We start from the raw sequence: 19,423 nt of genomic DNA on the forward strand, positions 1-19,423 counted from the left end.
TTTCAGGTATCTAGCCTTTTTTTTGCTTTTATATTGAAATTGAAAGATATACCAGTGAACTGTTTCTGCTGTTGCACAATAAACATTTGTATTGAATGGAAGAATATTTTAATTTGCGGTAAAAGAGATTGTCAGTTTAGTTTGGCATAAACACCTGCAGCCTGAACAAAAGAGGGCAGGAAAATTAAATTCTAGGTATGGCAACTGAAAGCTGTTAAGTGAACTGGAAGACAACAATGACTGATTTGTTGAAATAGGCAACCACTTCAATGTTATGCTTTATTAGGTACAGGAACTTCAGTCAATAAAATTCCCTACAATGCATATTACAGCTGGGTTGACAGAACAGAAACCTAAACACCAACACTACTTAACAGCATCATAGTCAGTCCTGCATTGGTTGTAATGAGAAACTGGTTACATAAATATTTGGTTTACTATGTACGAAATTTTATACATACATCTTAAAAAAGTTTATTTTTTATATTTCCTAGCTAATTTAGCTTGTATTTCATTATTGTGAACTTTCTGCACCAATACAGATTCTGATGGAAAGGATTAAAGTTTGCCACTAGAATGCTTAAGTTCAGTGCAAATTGCTGGTAAAAGTTACATGCATTAAATATTCACCATTTAAATATCAACTTGCTATAAAGTCAACCTTTTTAATGTGAGATAACGTGAAACACATTTTAGGTGTTTGTTTTCAAGATTGGAAGTGCTCAAATCCCAGTGAGCATTAAACTTTTTTTTCCACCGTGACCACAAAACAACGTAAAGTTTGTATTTTATTAATATTTACCTCCATTTAACTGTAATCTAATTAATTTGTGCTACCTCAAAAATCATTCTGTTAAGGCTATTCATTGGGTATTCTGATCAATTGAGAAACAGACATTTAAGAGAGCAAGTGGGCAACCAATGCCTCTTTATTGGTACTTGATTTAACACACTTCAGGATGCAGTGTTTGATGTGTAGTTCAGCTACTCAATGAATTGGACACCCTATATATATATACACTTATGTACAATTTCTTGGGTACAGTCAACAAAATCTAAGATCATGAACATCCAAATAATTACACTACCAAGACCAATTACTTTTAGTACTATTTTTCCATTTTCCCAATATTGACTAAAAGTAAATCTTGATTTCACCATCATTAAATCAGTTAAAATTACACCCACACTAATATCTTAGTTGTTCCACACCATAGCCAACCATTTGAACTAAGTAATTCAATGAAAAACTGAAATACAGTTTAACAAATTTTGGTTCAAAGGTACAATCTGATATGAAAGGGATTCTAAAAAACAAGAATTTTGAGTATGTCTAGGCTGACAGCCAGTAACATTAATCAGTTACTCAGCATATTTATTTATTTTTATAGAAGATGTGTGGTTTCCATTTCAATTGGTGGTGGGAGCCAATCGACTTACTAAAGAAATACAGTTAAGACACATATTTCGCAAAAATCCAGGACAGGCAGGCTTCATGATTAAATGTTCCAACAGTAATTTCAGTTCTGAAAAGAGGTTTCTGCATACAAAACATAAATAAGACTGTTAACAATATTTCAAGAGATTATTCTTAAATTATACAATTATCATCAAAAGATGACAGTAAAAAAAATTTAAGATCACTTATTTTAATTACCAGAACTATCCCCCCCCCCCCCCCCGTTATTTGGAAATGACAAGGTGAAATTAAATATTCTACATTATTCATTTACAGGAAATGAGCATAATGGCGTGGCAGCACTACTACAATCTTTTCAAAGGCACTCAAGGCAGGAAATGAGATACTGTGGCGACCCACTTCCTAGCGCACTCAAACCAGCTCACAAATTGCCAGCGCACAGACACAAAGGCCAGATCCGCAACAAAGGGAAAAAGCCTGCGGGGGTTTGTGAGTACGGGTCCCTTACAGCATCCGCGCCCGGGGAGGGCGGGATGAGGGAGGCTTTAAAGCAAGACTGTGAAGTTCGAATAAATCATCTTTAATTGCAGTTTACCGACTCCGTGTCGTTATTTTAGCGCTGCGTGTAGCACACCGCTACAATACTATCTTGAAGTACTGCAGTCTGTGGTATTGTCGGGAGCTTCAGGATTTAGATCCACAAAGCTGAAGGACCAGTGACATATCTCTAAATCAGAATGGCATGTGATTTGGAATGATGCATGTGGATGGTGATATCCCATGCATCTATAGCCCTTCTAAGTTGTGGGAGCTGTAGGTTTAAGTCATTCTCCAAGATCCTTGACAGGTTATTGCAATAAATGTAGATGATGCACAGAACAGCCTTTGACACAATACTCCAAGCAGTGAATAAACAGGGTGGTGGATGGGTATATTTATAAGTGTTGTGTTTGTCAACTGTTGGAACTGCACTTGTCCTTGAGATAATGGAATGGTCTCACATGACCACAGCCACCTTGCTTAATACAAGGTGTGTTTTAGCAGAGGAGCTACAAGCTCAAACTGAAAATCAGTTAGATCTTATTTCTGAATAAATACTGTTTCTGTAACATGCACAATGGTCCCTTTGCTAATGACAAAATGTGTTATTTATTGGGGTTTTAACTGATTAGAATTGTTAAGCACAGGATATTTTTGGGCAGGTCTCAAGTGTTCTACCTTTAGTAAATAAAGAATACATTAATATCCAGGTATACAGAAAGATAATTTAAAGGAGTTCTATTTCAATTTTAAAAATAAAGAGATTATTAAAAATGCCTTAATGCATCAAGCAACTAATGAATTTAGATGAAAAAGAATCAAAGTCACTAATCTGAGATATTATAGAATGCCTTGGTAATAAAAAACTTTCATCTTTTTATGATCTGAACTCTTCACAGCCAAATACTGGTGCTCTGTCATGTCTGAAACACAGCATCCATTCGTGCACAGCTAACTGATAACAAACAGCAAAAGGACAATGACCATATAATCTGTATAGTGATGATGATTATGGATAAATATTGTCCATGAAAAGGGGTTAGTGACAATGCTCTTTTGAAATAAAAGTATGTGTTAGCTAGAAATGAAGGGAGGTGATGCAGTGATAATAATGGGAGACATTACTTTTAAAAAGCTGGAAGTGGGCATCAAATATTGCTAGTTATAAGGTATTTGGAAAAGATGGAAGGAAAAAATGGATGGCAATACCAATTAAGGAACAGATTATGCTGCTGGAGAAGGAGGGAGGTCCCTGCAGGTCAAGTACTGCATCTGGTTCGAGTTAAAAACACAATAAGAGCATCATTATCCTGATTTTTCTACAGGTTTCAAATATTGCAAAGGAGATGAGGGAGAAAATCTGCAGGGAAATTACAGGGAGACACAAGAACTCTGAAGTGAGAGATATCAACTATCATAATGTTGTTCAGAAAATGTTAAAGAGCAAAAGGCAGTGGAGGAGGTATTTCTGAACTACTTTGTGTGAGCTTTCATGATCAATACATTGCTGCAGCAATAAAATATTCCTGGTTCAAATTCTGCTGAATTGAGTGGTTTAGTTGACCAATTATCAATGGGGAAGCACTTTGAAACAAAGACTACAATATCAGAAGATTTAGATTAGTAATAGATAAGGGCAAGAGGCAATGTAGAGGAGAATTTATCAACTGAATGGAGTGCACACTTTAGCTGGATGAGGAGATGCGTCCTGGGTCAACTAACACTGCCCGACAAAACTACGATAAAGAACTGGATGACCTACAATGAGATTGATTTGGATAGTGAGATGTATTGCAAAAAAAAAACAAAGTTGGAGCACACTAAAAGCTTCTTAAGCAATCTTCAAGAATAAAGATGACTTGCTACCAATTTGGTCTGTGAATTGAGGTGACCAACAAAGCCAAAGTAGGAATAGCAGGCTCACCCAGAGATGATAGTTTGTAAGCTAATACATTCTTCTGCTAGTTACACTGTGCTTCTGTGTGCTGAGAGACGGAAGAGAGATATGGAGGGGAGTGGGAGGGCGGACAGAGACACAAAGCAGGAGCTATTAAAAGCAACAAGTCTTATTGGGAGCAAGTTTTAACTGAGCCAATAAAAGCAGAGATTTAAGCAAAGAGCCCATGGTTAGAGTGGGCAGTACTAGAATGGAGCACTGAGGCTTTGGCTCAAGGGGGAAAGTTACTTGGACACTGTTTCAAGAGGCATTCACACCCATTGGATTACATACTTCAAATTCAGTCTGTGGCCAGGGACAAGTGGGTGTGACTGCAAGTGAGGCAGTTATGTGGATCCCAGAGGTAGTGCTGGAAGAGCCTCAATCCTTGAGCTTGTCAATAGATCTGAGATTGTAGCTCCCTGTAAGGATGAGATTGGATGCTGCAGGAAGGATGAGCAACCAACTGTGGCACTGCGGTTCAGGGAACCATTCAAGAGGGGCAGAGAAGAGAAATGTAGCTGTAATGGGATGGTATAGTCAAAGGAACAGACACAATACTCTGTCTTAAGGATCAAGAGTCCCAAAGGCAGTGCTGACTGGAGTTTGGGCTCAGGATATCTCATCTAATCTGCAGAGAAATTTGGAGTGGGAGCGAAGATCCAGTTTTTCAGTCCATGTGGGTACCAAAGACGTAGGAAAAACAAAGAAAAAGATTCTGCTGAGGGAATTTGAGTAGCTAGGAGCCAAATTAAAACGAACTAAAAGATAATTTCTGCATTGTTGACTGAGCCACGTGCAAATTAACAAAGAGTTAATAGGATCAGTGAGTTCAATGTGTGGTGCAAAGACTGATGTGAGAAAAAATGGATTTGAATTCGTGGGACAATGGTACCATTATCGGGGAAGGAGGAGCAACAGCCCTAGAGCTTGCCTAACAGGTGTGAGATCGTTGTTCCCTGTGAGAATGTATGGTCGCTGTAGGAAGGATGAACTATTCTAAATGGATGGGCTCCAGCTGACCATGCTGGGTCCAGAGTCCTGGTGAATTGTAAACAAGAGCTGTGGATAGGGCTTTAAAACTAAATAGTTGGGTGGGGGGGGGGGGGGGGGTGGTTGTTTCAACAGTTTGGAAAAAAGTGAGAATAAAGAAAAAGCAACGGAAAATGCATTGAGGAATTAAGAGACAAGGGTTTCCAGAATAAAGAAAAGGGCAAAAAGTTTTGAAAGGGATAAGAATTTAACTTCAGGTAACAAGGAGGCAAAATTGAAAAGGGTAACAAATACAGGACTGAATATATTTGAATGCATGCAGTCTACAGAATAAGGTAGCTGATCTTGTAATGCAGTCAGAAATTGGCAGGCATGACCTTGCAGGCATCACTGAATCAGGGCTGAAAGGAGATCACAGTTGGGAGCTTAACATACAAGGATACACATTGCATCAGAAGTCAGGCAGGTGGGCAGAGGGAGTAGGGTGGCTGTGTTAAAAATGAAATCAAATCTTTAGAAAGAAGGGACACGGATTAGAAGATGTAGAATCCTTGTGGTAGAGTTAGAAATTGCATGGGCTGGTGTCATAACAAGTGTCTTTTCACATTATATGTCAATTATTTCAATAATAGAACTGATGGCTTTGTGGCCAAGTTTGCAGATAATACAAGGATAGGTGGACAGCATATAGCATTGAGGAAGCAAGAAGTCTGCAGAAGTACTTCAACAGATTAGAAGAATGAGCACAGAAGTGCCAGATGGATTACTGTGTAGGGAAGTGCATGGTCATGCATCTTGGTAGAAGGAATAAAAAGTGGACGTGGAGAGAATGTTTCCTATATTGGGTCAGTCTAGGACTAGTGGGCATAGCCTCAGAAAACAAGGATATCCCATTAGAGATGAGGTGGAATTTCTTTAGCCAGAAGGTGTTGAATCTGTGGAATTCATTGCCACGGACAGCTGTGGAGGCCAAGTTATTACGTATATTTAAAGCGGAGTTTGATAGGATCTTGATTAGTAAGGTTGTCCAAAGTATGAGGAGAAAGCAGGAAAATGGGGTTGAGGGGCATAATATATCAACCATGATTCAATGGTGGAGCAGATTTGAGGGGCTGAATGGCCTAATTCTGCTACGTCTTCTGGAGAATCATTGGCTGCTTTCCTTTGAGTAAAGAAGGTTGAAAGGAGGCTTGATAAGTATACAAAACCATGGCTATTTCAGTGGTAAATAGAAACTATTAATACAAGAGATCCTGCAGGTGCTGGAAATCCAAAGCAACATACACAAAATGCTGGAAGAACTCAGCAGGTCAGGCAGCATCCATGGAAATGAAAAAGCCATGACCCTTCTTCAGGACTATTTTCTTTAGCAAAGGGGCCATGGACTGGAGAAGAAAGATTGGAAGTGGTTTAGCAAGATTCAACATAATGTATGATCAGGACTGGAGGAATAGATGATACTTAACCAGTGATAATGACCATAGCGGGGGAAAAAATCATGCCAATAATGATGTCTTTAGAGGTAAGAATCAGCACAGTGAAAATAAATTATTTCCAACAGAAAATAAACTGAACAAATATTGTTCTCTTCAAAGCAACAGATTTAGAATAATATTGGCATCAGTTCAGAACAACCTATCTAATATCCATTCAATAAAATTAAGATTGTAGTAAAACACTAGGTTTATTTTAAGTAAGGTAAAGATTACTAACCAATGCACCAACAAAAGACTGAAAATACATACCGGCAGTAGGGGTTTCTGAGAGAGGAGTATCGGAGTGAAAGAAATCGGTAGTAAATGAAAGGCTGCAACAAACTTCCATGACCACTAAAAAAAAAAGTGCAAAAAATGCAAAATGATTGCAATGCTTCCACATTATTACTTTCACATATGCAAATGACTAGATTGCTTAATTAAAACAACATACCATTTATTAAGGACAATCCCATTTATGACATATTACCTTAGCAACATGAAGACTGTAGCCGGCATCAGAAAAATTTCGTTGCAAGCAATAAACTTCAAAATATTCTGCTGATTTGCTGAAATTTTATCTAAGATGGCCCTTAAAAAAGCCAAACTGCCTGGACCCAGGATCTGAAAGAAACAGGAACAGTTACGAGTTGCTGTGGCCCTTTTTAAAATTCTTTGTAAAGTCTTAGACCAGTGGTGGCAAACCTTTTTGAGTGTATGTGCCCAAATTAGCAATAATCCTCTAAAAAAAACTTCTCTTGCATGCCATGATAATTTTTAGCAGAGATTATCACTGATTAATGAACTAGTAGTAATTCTGGCCTTTAACAGAAAAAAGTTGAGTCATGTTTCTTATTTAATTGTATTCATGGCTTTACTATTAATAAAATTATAACAGTGTGATTGAAATAAATGAAGCATTTTGGAAAACATGTTCAATACTATTTATCTTCTAAAAGACAAATGAAAAATAACTTCATTTCCAAAAGTGTTGTTATTGTATCTCATATACAACATAAGAAATTTTAATGTGAAATTATTAGCTTTGGTACATATTCATAAAAGATCAAGGAAAGGAAAATAAAACACTTTACTCTCAACATTCCTGCACTAAATTACTCTATTTTTGATATCCAGCTTCTCTTTGGCTACATGAATACTTAGAGACCAACATACAGCAATTACAGCATTATTATCACTCACTGAATATCCAGTGTTCACTAGCAAATGAAGAAGAAAAAAAAATAAGCAGAGTGAAGCCAATGTTAATTCGCCCAAATGGCCTCCAGTAAGATGGTGATATTCTCAGACACAGTGGCCTCTCTGGGTCTAACCAAAGGTATGACTGATCATCCTTTATCTCATTTTCTCCAAATGCAAGTCACTGTTGGTTATCATGAACATCATGAACTGCAGGTCTACCCCACTAGTGTCTTGCTGGATAGCGACAGAGCTGTGCAGTCTGCTTCAGCCACCAAGGGAAGAAGGCATCAGCAATGTGCAGATGCACTGTGCAATTTAATGGACAGAATGATTGCCTTGGACATTTTTGTTATGATTACAAGACCCCATTAGACATTGGTAATGTAGAATACTGCGAGTCTAATTCACTGGTTTATTGGTGAGACTGACAGTGGGTAGCTGCATGGTTTTGGATGTGGCACGGACCAGGCCTCATTCATGCATTAGGGCCACCTGTTGTGACTGCTGGGGAAGGAGGCACTGCAGCTGGCTGTGTGCTGCTGGATTGGAGGCTGGCCACTCCCAACATTTTTGCTGGCAGTGTTCATTCAATGGAATGCACACTGGAGCCTGCACTGCACAATGAGGAATTTCTGCAAGTTGTCCTTGAAGAAGCATGGCTCCAGGATAACATCCACGCACCGTGAATCTGCAGGCCATGATACTTGGGGACTTGGGTGCTATTATTATTTTAAATATATACTTTGTAACTGCATGCTTTTTCCTGCTATCATAATTATGTGTGAACCGAGTGTGACCAGTTGTATTCCGCAATTTGGCCCCAGAGGAATGCTGTTCCATTTAGCTGCATTCATGTGTATGGTTGAATGACAATTGAACTTGTTTATTATCTAAATACTGATGTGTACACCAGGCCGGTGAGGATTTCAAAATGAATCATCCAACATCACACGTCCTCATAATCAACTAGCTGGTGCCAAGCAGGTATAAAATGTTTCCTGTGACAACATCTTACCACTCAAGGGTTGTAAAAACTCATTCACTGCTTCATTTGGCAGTAGAGATAATCATTATGTATCTTTTTATTATGGGTGAGGTTTAAAGAATCTATGTATGGTACCATTGACATAGGAGCAGAATTAGGACATTCAGCCCATCAAGTCTGCTCTGCCATTCCATCATGGCTGATCCCAGATCCAAATCGACCCCATACACTTGCCTTCTCACCATATCCTTTGATGCCCTGAACAATCAGGAAACGATCAACTTCCACCTTTAATACACACACAGACTTGGCCTCCACCGCAGTCTGTGGTACAGCATTCCACAGATTTTACTACTCTCTGGCTACAAAAATTTCTCCTTACCTCTGTTCTAAACAGTTGCCCCTCAATTCTGAGTCTGTGCCCTCTGGCTCTGGATACCCCCACCTTAGGATTCCCCTCCATATCTATGCTATCTAGTGCTTTCAATAAGATCTCCCCACATCCTTCTAAATTCCAGTGACATGATACTGCATGCCATGTACCAACAAAATGTTGTGCTTGTCATCATGTGTTGTGCTGCAGGCTCACCACACCTGTAGTCTTTAAAACCCCAAGGTGACATAATTAAAATAAAGCTTTTTAGCTGCTACATCTTAGAAATGATCAACTCGGGTCAGTTAGATTAGAGACTGGTGCCAAAGTTATCTCAAGGTCAGACAGCTTTTTATCTTACTCTGGAAAAAGGAAAACTATTGGAACAATTTTTGAAGTTTGTAATATAAAAGAAATAGAAAAACATGTTTCACATTAACAAAGTGCATATACTCTTCATCAGAAATGTTCTCTTAAAACAGCAATACTTACATCTAAAATTTTCTTTGTATAAGCTGTAGCATGTAACAGAGAAAATAGAAAAACTGGAAAAATACTCACTGAAGGAAATAGTTAAGGAAGAAATTCCCTATATTCAGAAAGTACATTTTATATTATATGGACCTACATAATTAAAATTACTGGCACTGCTAATAATATGACATACCAGAAACTCCACTGCAAGAATAACTTACAGAAATTTTAAATCATCTTTCATCTCTTGGGAATTGCAAAGCATTATAGAATCAAAGATCACCTGTTCTGTTGTTGCAGAACCATTTTACACACATTGCCCTATGAAAAATTGTTAAATAAACAAGTGCCTGGATAATCCACAGCGCAGACTACTGAATTTTCCAATGTGCAGTCAAATACATCAATTGAAGCTGAACATGCAAAAATATTTTTCAATTTCATAACAATTTGACTTCCCCCTCCCCCATCATTCAACCCTCAAGTTACCCACTTTACAATCTCCCAAAAATTTCCAAACTGGAGAGAATAAATTGTCAATATTTTATTTCAGACATATCTGGTCTTCATTTAAATTTATAATTAATAGCTGACTTGTGTATAGAAATACCAAAAGCACTATTTCTTTATCTGATAGGTGGTAAAGTAATACGTTTCCCCTGCTATCTGAAGGTAGAGCATTCCTATGAAACCGTTTGTTTGTAAGCTGAAATGTCGTAAAGCAAAGAAGCAATTACCCTTAATTTATATGGGAAAAATTTTTGAGCCTTCCCAGACCCAAAAAAATAACCTGCCAAATCATACCAAATAACACAAAGCCTAAAATAACACGAACATATAGTAAAAGCAGGAATGATATGATAAAAAAACACACAGCCTATATAAAGCAGAAATATTGTATGTACAGTGTAGTTTCACTTACCAGAATTGGGAAGACAGCGAGGCAAAACCGATTTGTAGGGGGGAAAAAAAGCACGTACACATATGCTCACACACCTACCCACGCAAGGTTTCACCGGTCATGGTAGTCTTTCTCAGGGTAAACACACGTTTAAAGTGGGTGTCTTTTTTCATAACAGCGAAAATCCTCTTTCGGTCAGCAAAGACAGGTACTAATGTAGGTCTTTTGAAACAGCAAGGTGTCATAAAGCAAATGTTTGAAAAACAGGGGCCACCTGTACTATTTAGAAAATAAGAGGGCATGTTATCAAACTTTCAGCAGGAGTGAAACTCACGTAGATGGAAGAAAAGGCCTGTGCTTAAGATCTCTAACTGATTTTATTTTAAAGCCAAAAAAATGCACCAGTAAATTATCTGGAATTTCTAGGAATATTGCTCCAGAAATGTAGGAGGAAGAACCTAGGATCTAGACACTGAGGAAAGAAGTTTTAGAAAAGATTTTAAAAAAAGTGCAATCACTACAGTGGGAGATCAACTAGGAAAAAACTGCTGGTCCTCCTAGCAGTTCTACCTTGGTCCTCAATACTCACTCCTCCGAACACATTCGGTACTGGAATCCCCCATTTCAATGCACACAAACTTAATCCAGGGATCTTGCAATTTACAGCAGCAGACAACAAATGAACTGCTTGAAGATTCATTTTTAAGTATGAAAGCATATCCATTGGAAACTTAAACCACTGAAAAGAATACAGATAGAAAGGCCAGTTAAACATACTTAATTTTTTTATGACAGTGCTTTAACTCCATTTTAATGCAAACAATATTTAAAGGATACTAGTAACTGGATGGGAGTTGACAAAGATTAGAGAGAAAAGGAGATAGTGGCAGCTGTCCTCCAGCAGGGCCTGATTCAGAAAAGCACGGCTCAATTGGAAGTGAGGTAAACGTTGATGTAACCGAAGTGCACTGGTAAGAGCATTTGCCAGCAAAGCACGTTGGTAAAAACTGGTAGCCTCATATAATCTGTAAAATAAGCATAAGATTTCAATAAATATATTTTAGCATATCAACAATTCAAGCAAGCTTCACAAGAAGACTTTTTAGAATTTTTGGTCCTATACTAAAGTCAACACTAATCTGACATAGGTATAGTGTTACAGGCAGTTATCCATATCGCACATTGCTCCTTGAACAGTGACAGTCTTCATAACTTGCATTTCTTCAAGCTAGCCTGAGCACAGTGTTTGTGCCCACCATTCAATTTTTTTTATATATACAAATTCACACTCCGAGAATTATTGAACAGAACCCAGGAATGACAAAGCACTTTCTTCATTCAGATGTGGGGCCCGTCATTAATCGTGCAAAAATTTAACTTCCTCGCTATAAATTAGTGAATCGGGAACCCAATGTTTTTCAGTTCAAAACACAAGCATTATAATAATAACACTGGCAATCCCTTCATTATCAGCACTGAGAGTGACACTGCAATTCAAGGAGGCAGTGATCCCTATCATCAAAAGATATTAAGGATGGAAGCCTTATAAAACAAAAGCAACTTACCATGCTGTTGGAGAGACTTGGAGCAGCAAAGCCACAAAGTAATTTTAAAATTAAGTCATGGCAGACTGAGCCAAGTTAATCACCACAATCATAATAGATGCAGGGGACTTAAACTAAGATATGCACAGCAGAATTTTGGATGAATTCAAAATTAAGAGTGTACAAGGTATAAGGTAAGGAGAGCAAGTGACAACAGCATTGATGAAGAATTAAACAGACAAGCTAACCAAGGACAGGTGAGGGTACCTTGCCTTGATTAAAGTGGTGGGGGGGGGGGGGGGTTCACATAATTATAACTAATAGCTGTAAAACAAAGTACCATGGATCTTTCAGGTCGTAAATACAAAGTGGAAAGAATCAGGATTGATCACACTGTTAGCAGGGAAAAAGGCAATAACTTGGGTCTTCCTGATATATCACTCCATAAGATCCCTAGAGGCATTTCACAGATGCACTATCGAATAAAAAACTGGCATCCATGTTAGAACAGAGAATAAAAAGGATGAAAAAGTATGAAGTGGGGGCACCTTTCAAATTCATGCGTATCCACAAAGCTGCAAGTATTGGTTTCTACAACTTTGAATTAACTTCGTTATTTCCCTATGTACCCAGTCATCTTGTGTCAAAATGGTTGTTGTGATATGTCCAGTGTGGTAGTGTAGTGGGTAGTGCTCATCACTCTCACTGTATGATTCTATTTTTCTATTATCCTATAAATAACTATTTGATATAGCACAGCAAATGATTCCACAAAACATTAAGCTAACATTCTATCGAGCAATTTATCAAAATGCATTAATATCTTAAAAATAAAAGCATGATTAGTATTCAACTCATTTTTCAATATCAATACAACTTGATATTAATGTAACAAGTGATACTTACCCCATAAAGGGAAATATAAACATGATAGAGCAGTATATTGTGAAAAGCCGAGAAAGCCACATAGCAGCCTCCAGTTTGTTAGCCATCATGAATTGCTGAAAATATGAGGAGAGAGTTGTAATTGAATCATGAACTATTAACAAATATGCTAAAATTCTAGTAATAAATGTAGTAATAAGGAATGACATACAGGCTAACTTCTAACAAAAACAGTTCTTGCATGTGATGAGTAGCTAAGATGATTAGCAAAAGCACCCACAATGCGAGGATAATACACTCATATTACAAAAAGTTAATTTCTTCAATAACTGCAGTTAACTTTGGTACTTAAACCCAGGCCTTTTAGGAATGAATGAAGTCAGCAAATAGCAACTATTTGCAAACACAATCTTTCAAATAGCTAAAATATCATGGTAGTGTTAATAAACAGAAAATCAATAACAAATGGAAGAGAGTAAATAATTCGGATTGCCATTAAATAGATCAATCCGAATAAAGCATTTATTTGCAATGCCTCTTGCACTCAAAATATTTTCAATAGCACAGAATGAACAAAACTGATTTGATATGGGTACAGGCAGTCCCTGGGTTACAAACGTCCAACTTACGGACAACTCGTACTTATGAATGGCCATAAAGACTGTCTGTCTTTCCGAACCCCCGCTGCCTCTAGCATTTTTTGCGTGTTGATTGGGCAGCCGTGCTGCCTGAGTCTCCCCCGATCTGTCACTCTGGTTGTTGAAACGGTGCATCGGGAAGTGGAGGTGTCTGAGGGTCAGGGGAATGTGAGATGTACCAGAACACAAAGGGACCTCACTAACACTGGGAAGAGATTCACAAGCTGGGCTTGTGTACTGGGATCGGAGAGATTCACATCGCGGAGACATTACTGGGAGGTGGAGGTGGCGGAGAATCGGCGCTGGGGTCTAATACATAGAAAGGTAAAATATATACTATATACTAAGACAAACATTTGACTAAGTGATGCTAAATAAGACTGGATGTACCTGTTCCAACTTAAAGACAGACTCAGGAACAGATCTCGTTCGCAACCCAGGGACTGCCTGCACTTGATACTGCAAGCATGAGCATCAATACATTTTCAACAATAGTTTTGTTATCTACCAAGTTTTACAGCAAATGCAAATTTCTTGTGACAGTAGGCATTATTGAACTATTTAAGTATGGGAATCCACAAGCTATCTCATAGGGATTTTAATCCTAAAGTATAATTGTCATCTTATGATTCAGGAATATAGAATAGTGACTAATCCATTTATTTTATTTATTATCAGTTTGGAAGAAGGAATTCTGAACCAATTAGGGACAACTTGGCTGGAATCTAATGTAGTAATAACCCCAGTGCTTCAAGAACTCATCTTCACCCATTGTGTAAAAAGTAAAATTAAAATAACTTTACTCCCACTTATAAGCTACATTCTTATTTTATCTATCTTTTTAAAAATAAATCTGCTAAATCTAAAATTATCATTACCACAGGTTACTTATCCCACTGATTCTTTGATACACTGTTTCAGTTAACTAGCTCCAGTTTGTTCATTAACTTGCAGGTTACTTGTAACTACTGCCAATGATTTACAGAACTACACTAAATAAATATATTTAAAAATCACCTCTCTGCTCAACAAAGGAAACACACCATAGACAACACAGCTGTGTTTTAGCTGAACCCACAGATTTTAGTACCAAAGTTCTAAACTTGAATTTCTCAAATTTCAAGTCCTGTATCTCTTTCACCTATCAACTTCCCAGCTCTTTACTTCACCCCTCCCCCATGCCAGTTTCATCTATCACCCTGTGTTTCTTCCTCGCCTCCCCTCCCCACCTTATCTTTTTTTCTGCAGTCCTGATGAAGGGCCTCAGCCCGAAATGTTGATTGTACTTTTTTCCATAAATGCTGCCTGGCCTACTGAGTTCCTCCAGCAGTTTGTAAGCTATTAGTGGACATGCTCAGGTGATCAGTTTTAAACTTTGATAGATAAGAGCATACAACAGTAAAACACAATACAGACCCTTCAACCCATGATATTGTGTGACCTTTAATCCTACTCCAAGGTCAAGCTACCCCTTTTTTCCTAAATAGCCCTCAATTTTTCCTTCATCCATGTGCCCAAGAGTCTCTCAAATGACCCCAACATCCCCATCTGTTCTGTAACACTGCTAAGAATCCTGCCATTAACCTTGCACTCTGCCTTCAAATTCAACCTTTCAAAGTGCCCCTTCAGTTTTCTGGATTGAGCGCCACCTTCCAGTTCTCAACCCAGCCGTGCATCCTTTGTAACCTAAAACAACCCTCTACACTATCCACAACTAACCCACCTTTCCACTTCCTCATACAAGTTATTTATAAAAATCACCAAAAGCAAGGGACCCAGACAGATCCCTGCAAAACACCAATAGTCACAGACCTCCAAGCATAATACACTCATCTACTACCTACCAGCCTTTGCCTCTGGTGGGCAAACCAATTCTGAATCCACACAACCCAATTTCTCTGATCACATGCCTCCTTGCTCTCTGAATGGCTCACCAATAGGGAACCTTGTCAAATACCTTACTAAAATCCATAAACACATCCACTGCCCTACCTTCAATTTGTTTTGTCTCTTCCTTAAAGAATAAAATCAGGCCTGTGAAGCACAACCTGTCCCAAACAAAGCAATGCTGACTACTCTTAATTCCTGTCTCTGAGAATCCTCTCCAACAGTTTGCCCACCACTGATGTAAGACTCACTGTCTATAATTCCTAGGATGATCCTTATTACCTTTCTTGAACAAAGGCTGGAATCTTCTGATATTATTCCTGTTGCCAGAGAGGATGCAAAGATCATCACCGAAGGCACTGCAATCTCTTCCCTCAACTTTCTATAGTAACCTAGGATATAGCCCATCCTGCCCCAGGGACTTACTTATCCTAATGTTTTTCCAAAAGTCCCAAAACATCCATGTTATTAGTATCAACTTGCTCTAGGATATTAGCTTGTCCTCACATACATCGAAGTCCCTCTCTATTATATTGCCTCATACGGAATATAAACCAAGTATTATATATTCTTGGTTTACTTCAAAGAGTCAAAAACAGGAAGCAAAGCATTTATGAAAGATAAAAATAAAGTCAAATCAAAACTGGTTACTCAGTCATATCAGAAATTGCTCATTAACCAACGCATTTTGTTGTACTCACCAAGACACCACCCTGGGGGCCATTTCTAGTTGAGTCTGCCATATCAGAATAGTGCTGGAAAAGAAACAAAGTCTTAATCAACTATATTTAAAAGAACACAGCCTGACCGCCCAATCTTCTGCTGTCTTGGGATGTTGGCAATACTATGTGGCTAGCACATTTCTCTACTTCACAGCCACAGTAGATATTTAAAGGTAAAGACCACACATAATTAATGCACTAAACATCATAACATGTATAGTCTGAACTTTTCTATTATTTTAAATTAAATGGAAACAAATGATAGTTTCAAAGAATTCTGAATTTACCGTACATTCCATTGTCATTACAAAAGCATACACCCCGCCGTTCACTCAGTTGTAAAACCAGATTTTCACAGCTACTGATTCATGTTATACCAGCAAGTTCTTTGTGGTGGTTACTATGCAATATTTGTGTATTACAAAATAACACCCTTCACAAAGAATATTTTATTCCGTCATTTTAAAATTCTACATCTTCTTGTTCCAAGATATAAAACAACTCTGTATAGCAGGGATAAATTCAAAGTGCTAAAGAAACAAAGGCTCAGATAAGAACAGTTAACATTTGGCCCAATGTCCTTCAATTCAGTTTTGAGAAAACTTAAGACATTAAATGTTCTTAGCTGCAGAGGTGTGGAGAGGTTGTTTTGTATGGTAGGAGAGTCCAAGACCAGGGGACACAGCCTCAGAATAGAGGATATCCATTTAGAATGGAGATAAGTAGGAATTTCTTTTGCCAGAGTGGCGAATCTGTGGAATTTGTTGCCACAGGTGGCTGTGGAGGGCAAGTCATTAGGTATATTGGGTCATTGATAGATTCTCAATTCAGGGCAGGAAGGGATATGGCGAGAAGGCAGGAGATTAGGGGTGAGAGGGAATTGGATCAGCCATGATGAAAAGGCAGAGCAGACTCAACTGGCCAAATAGCCTAATTCTGCTCCTGTATCTTCTGGTCCTATAAAATAACGAGAAAAACATAGAAATGGGTTAAGAATAAGATAGGCTGAATGATACAAATGATGAAAATGCATTAATCACAGATGATAATGGAACTGCTACATCATAGCATCAGCTGCTTGGGTTCAATACTGACCTCAAAGAGAAAGCCACAGTTGAAAAAATCTCACATGAAATCTCACCTAGAGTTTGCCAGAAGGCATGTGGAAGACTCTGAAGTCAGCTAGAAGGTTCTATGGTCTGATGAAACTAAAATTGTGCTTTTTGGCCATTAGATCAAACAATGCAAGTCTTCAAAAACACACCAACCCTACCGTGAAGTATAGTGGTGACTGCATCATGCTGTGGGGATGCTTCACTGCAGCAGACCCTGGAAAGCTTGTGAAGGTAAATGAATGATGCAAAATACGGGGAAATCCTGATGCAGTCTGTATGAGAGCTATGACTTGGGAGAAGATCTGTTTTCCAGCAAGACAATGACCCTAAGCTTAAAGCCAAAGCTACACAGGAACGGCTTAAAAACAAAGTTAATGTCCTGGAGTGGCCAAGTTAGAGTCCAACTGAGAATTTGTGGCTGAACTTGAAAAGGGCTGTTCATTCACAACCCCCATGCAGTCTGACAGAACCTGAGCAATTTTGTAAAGAATGGAGAAAGATTGCATTGTCCAGATGTGCAAAGCTGATATAGAGACCTATCCAGACTGACTTAAGGCTATAATTGCTGCCAAAGGTGCACCTACTAAATACTGACTTTAAGGGGAGGAATACTCATACAATCAATTATTTTGTGTTTTATTTGTAACTAGTTTAGATAATTTTGTAGAAACCTGTTTGCACTTTGACATGAAAAAGTGTTTTTCTGTTGATCAGTGTCAAAAAAAGCCAAATTAAATCCACTGTGATTCAATGCTGTAAAACAAAACATTAGTACTTCCAAGGGAGTGAATACTTTTTGTAGGGGGCGTAGGTGTGGGTATGTATGTATCTGCAGTACTCCACCAGTTACTTATTGCCAATCCTAAATCTATACCAATAGTTTACACCTTAACCCATGAACTCTTATCTTGTACAGCAACTTTTAAAGAATCGTCTTACTCTATGATTCTGGAAATCCAAAAGCACACCACCTATCAATTCTCCTTCATCTACCTCATTTGTTATACCCTCAAAGAAATCTAGTAGTAAATTTGTTAAGTCAGTTTCCTTCGTAATACCAATTTAACTATGGTTATCTTATGCGTTTCAAAATGCCTTGCAATTAACTCTTCAATAATGGTTCCCGGCATACTCTTAATTACAAATGTTTTCTGTTTCCTGCCCTCCATCTCCCATTTTTGAATATCAGGGTCGCAGTTGCAGTTTTCCAATCCTCTGGGACATCTCCTGAATCGAGGGAACGCTGTAAATAACAACCCACAGCTAGCTCCTCGCTCTGTACAGTCACTTCCCTTTAAGGCAATCTTTCCAGCCGCCATTGCCAGCACAGGAGCGTGGGCCTAAACCTGCACACATCTCCCTCCCTTGGTCGGCGCTCCGTATCACAGACCAGCCCATCCTGCCCCACCGCCCTGAGACTGACAAGGCCCACGAGGCCTTCGCCAACACGAAGGCTGCCTACCTCCTCAACCTTTCCAGTGACAAAGGGCTGAAAGGGGAACTATCACTGGCTGCGGCCTTCACCATGAGGGATTGTGACTCAAACCTCCCGGAGAGCCGATCTAGAAAGTTCCATCCCTGGACACAGCGTTACCCCGGCAACCCGGTTCCAGGCACCTTACCTGCAGCTCGCGCCGAGCGGAGCGGACTATCTGAGCTCGATAGCGAGAGAAGCGAACACACGCCGCGCTGCCGCTCAGGTTCCGGTTCCGGTTCCGGTTCCGGTTCGGGCCCCGCCGCTGACACCCCAAACTCTCAGCAGCCAAGCCCGGACCCGCTACCCGCTACCCGCCGGACGGCCTTTCTTCTGCGCAGGCGTGCCGTCACCGCCCAACACCCCTGCCCTGCCCTGCCCTGCCGGCCTGCTGCCTCTCGGCCTATCCTGTCATTTGTGCCCGGCTTTATCTCCCATGTCCGTTATCTGCAGCTCTCAAATCCTTAATATATATTTTTTAAAGTTCTACCTCTTTAAGTATCTCTGGCGATCTATCCTGTTCACATCTCCTGGGCGGAGAATTACAAAGATCCTCCAACTTCATTCAGCTCAGCCCTATTCAAATGTCAGGTTGCCAATTCGTTTAATGTCAATAGCAAATCGTGAAAGAATTTCCCATATTCCCCAGGTCTGGCACACAAAACTGCTTTTGAATTCCTAAATTCAAAAACAATCGTGTTGGAATATCAAACACGAGAGGATGGAAATGTGCAAATGCTGGAAATCCAAGGCAAAACACAAAACACAGAAAATGCTGGAGAAACTCAGCAGGTCAGGCAGCATCTGGGCTGGGACGCTTCAGCAGAAGTTAGATTAGAATATGTTAGAATATCCTCA

General features: G+C 39.0%; 1 protein-coding gene across 3 annotated transcripts; it reads right to left on the bottom strand.

Annotated features, from left to right (window-relative positions):
* Positions 1-265: 265 nt before the first annotated feature.
* tmem33 (transmembrane protein 33) lies at positions 266-19,158 on the bottom strand. Of its 3 annotated transcripts, none has more exons than XM_073064752.1 (8): positions 19,056-19,158; positions 15,956-16,009; positions 12,751-12,845; positions 11,138-11,325; positions 9,418-9,485; positions 6,855-6,988; positions 6,635-6,718; positions 266-1,540 (listed from the first exon to the last, which is right to left on the bottom strand). In XM_073064752.1, the coding sequence occupies exons 1-8, from the start codon at positions 19,128-19,130 to the stop codon at positions 1,411-1,413; spliced, it is 828 nt and encodes a 275-aa protein (XP_072920853.1). In that variant the 5' UTR covers positions 19,131-19,158; the 3' UTR covers positions 266-1,410. The 3 variants fall into 3 exon arrangements, with proteins under 3 accessions (XP_072920853.1, XP_072920854.1, XP_072920855.1); XM_073064753.1 differs by lacking the exon at positions 19,056-19,158 and adding an exon at positions 18,714-18,865; XM_073064754.1 differs by lacking the exon at positions 19,056-19,158 and adding an exon at positions 18,554-18,658.
* Between the last annotated feature and the right edge of the window lie 265 nt (positions 19,159-19,423).

Source organism: Hemitrygon akajei, chromosome 13 (assembly GCF_048418815.1).
Source record: "Hemitrygon akajei chromosome 13, sHemAka1.3, whole genome shotgun sequence".
Lineage (NCBI taxonomy): Eukaryota > Metazoa > Chordata > Chondrichthyes > Myliobatiformes > Dasyatidae > Hemitrygon > Hemitrygon akajei.

Excerpts from the sequence above, each read along its gene's own strand:
- tmem33 (XM_073064752.1), bottom strand. The coding sequence starts at position 19,130 with ATGAAGTTGGAGGATCTTTGTAATTCTCCGCCCAGGAGATGTGAACAG. Across the intron at positions 11,326-12,750 it reads TTTATATTTCCCTTTATGGG|ATTATATGAGGCTACCAGTT; the intron begins GTAAGTATCACT and ends CTTATTTTACAG. Across the intron at positions 6,989-9,417 it reads ATACAAAGAAAATTTTAGAT|ATCCTGGGTCCAGGCAGTTT; the intron begins GTAAGTATTGCT and ends TGTTTCTTTCAG.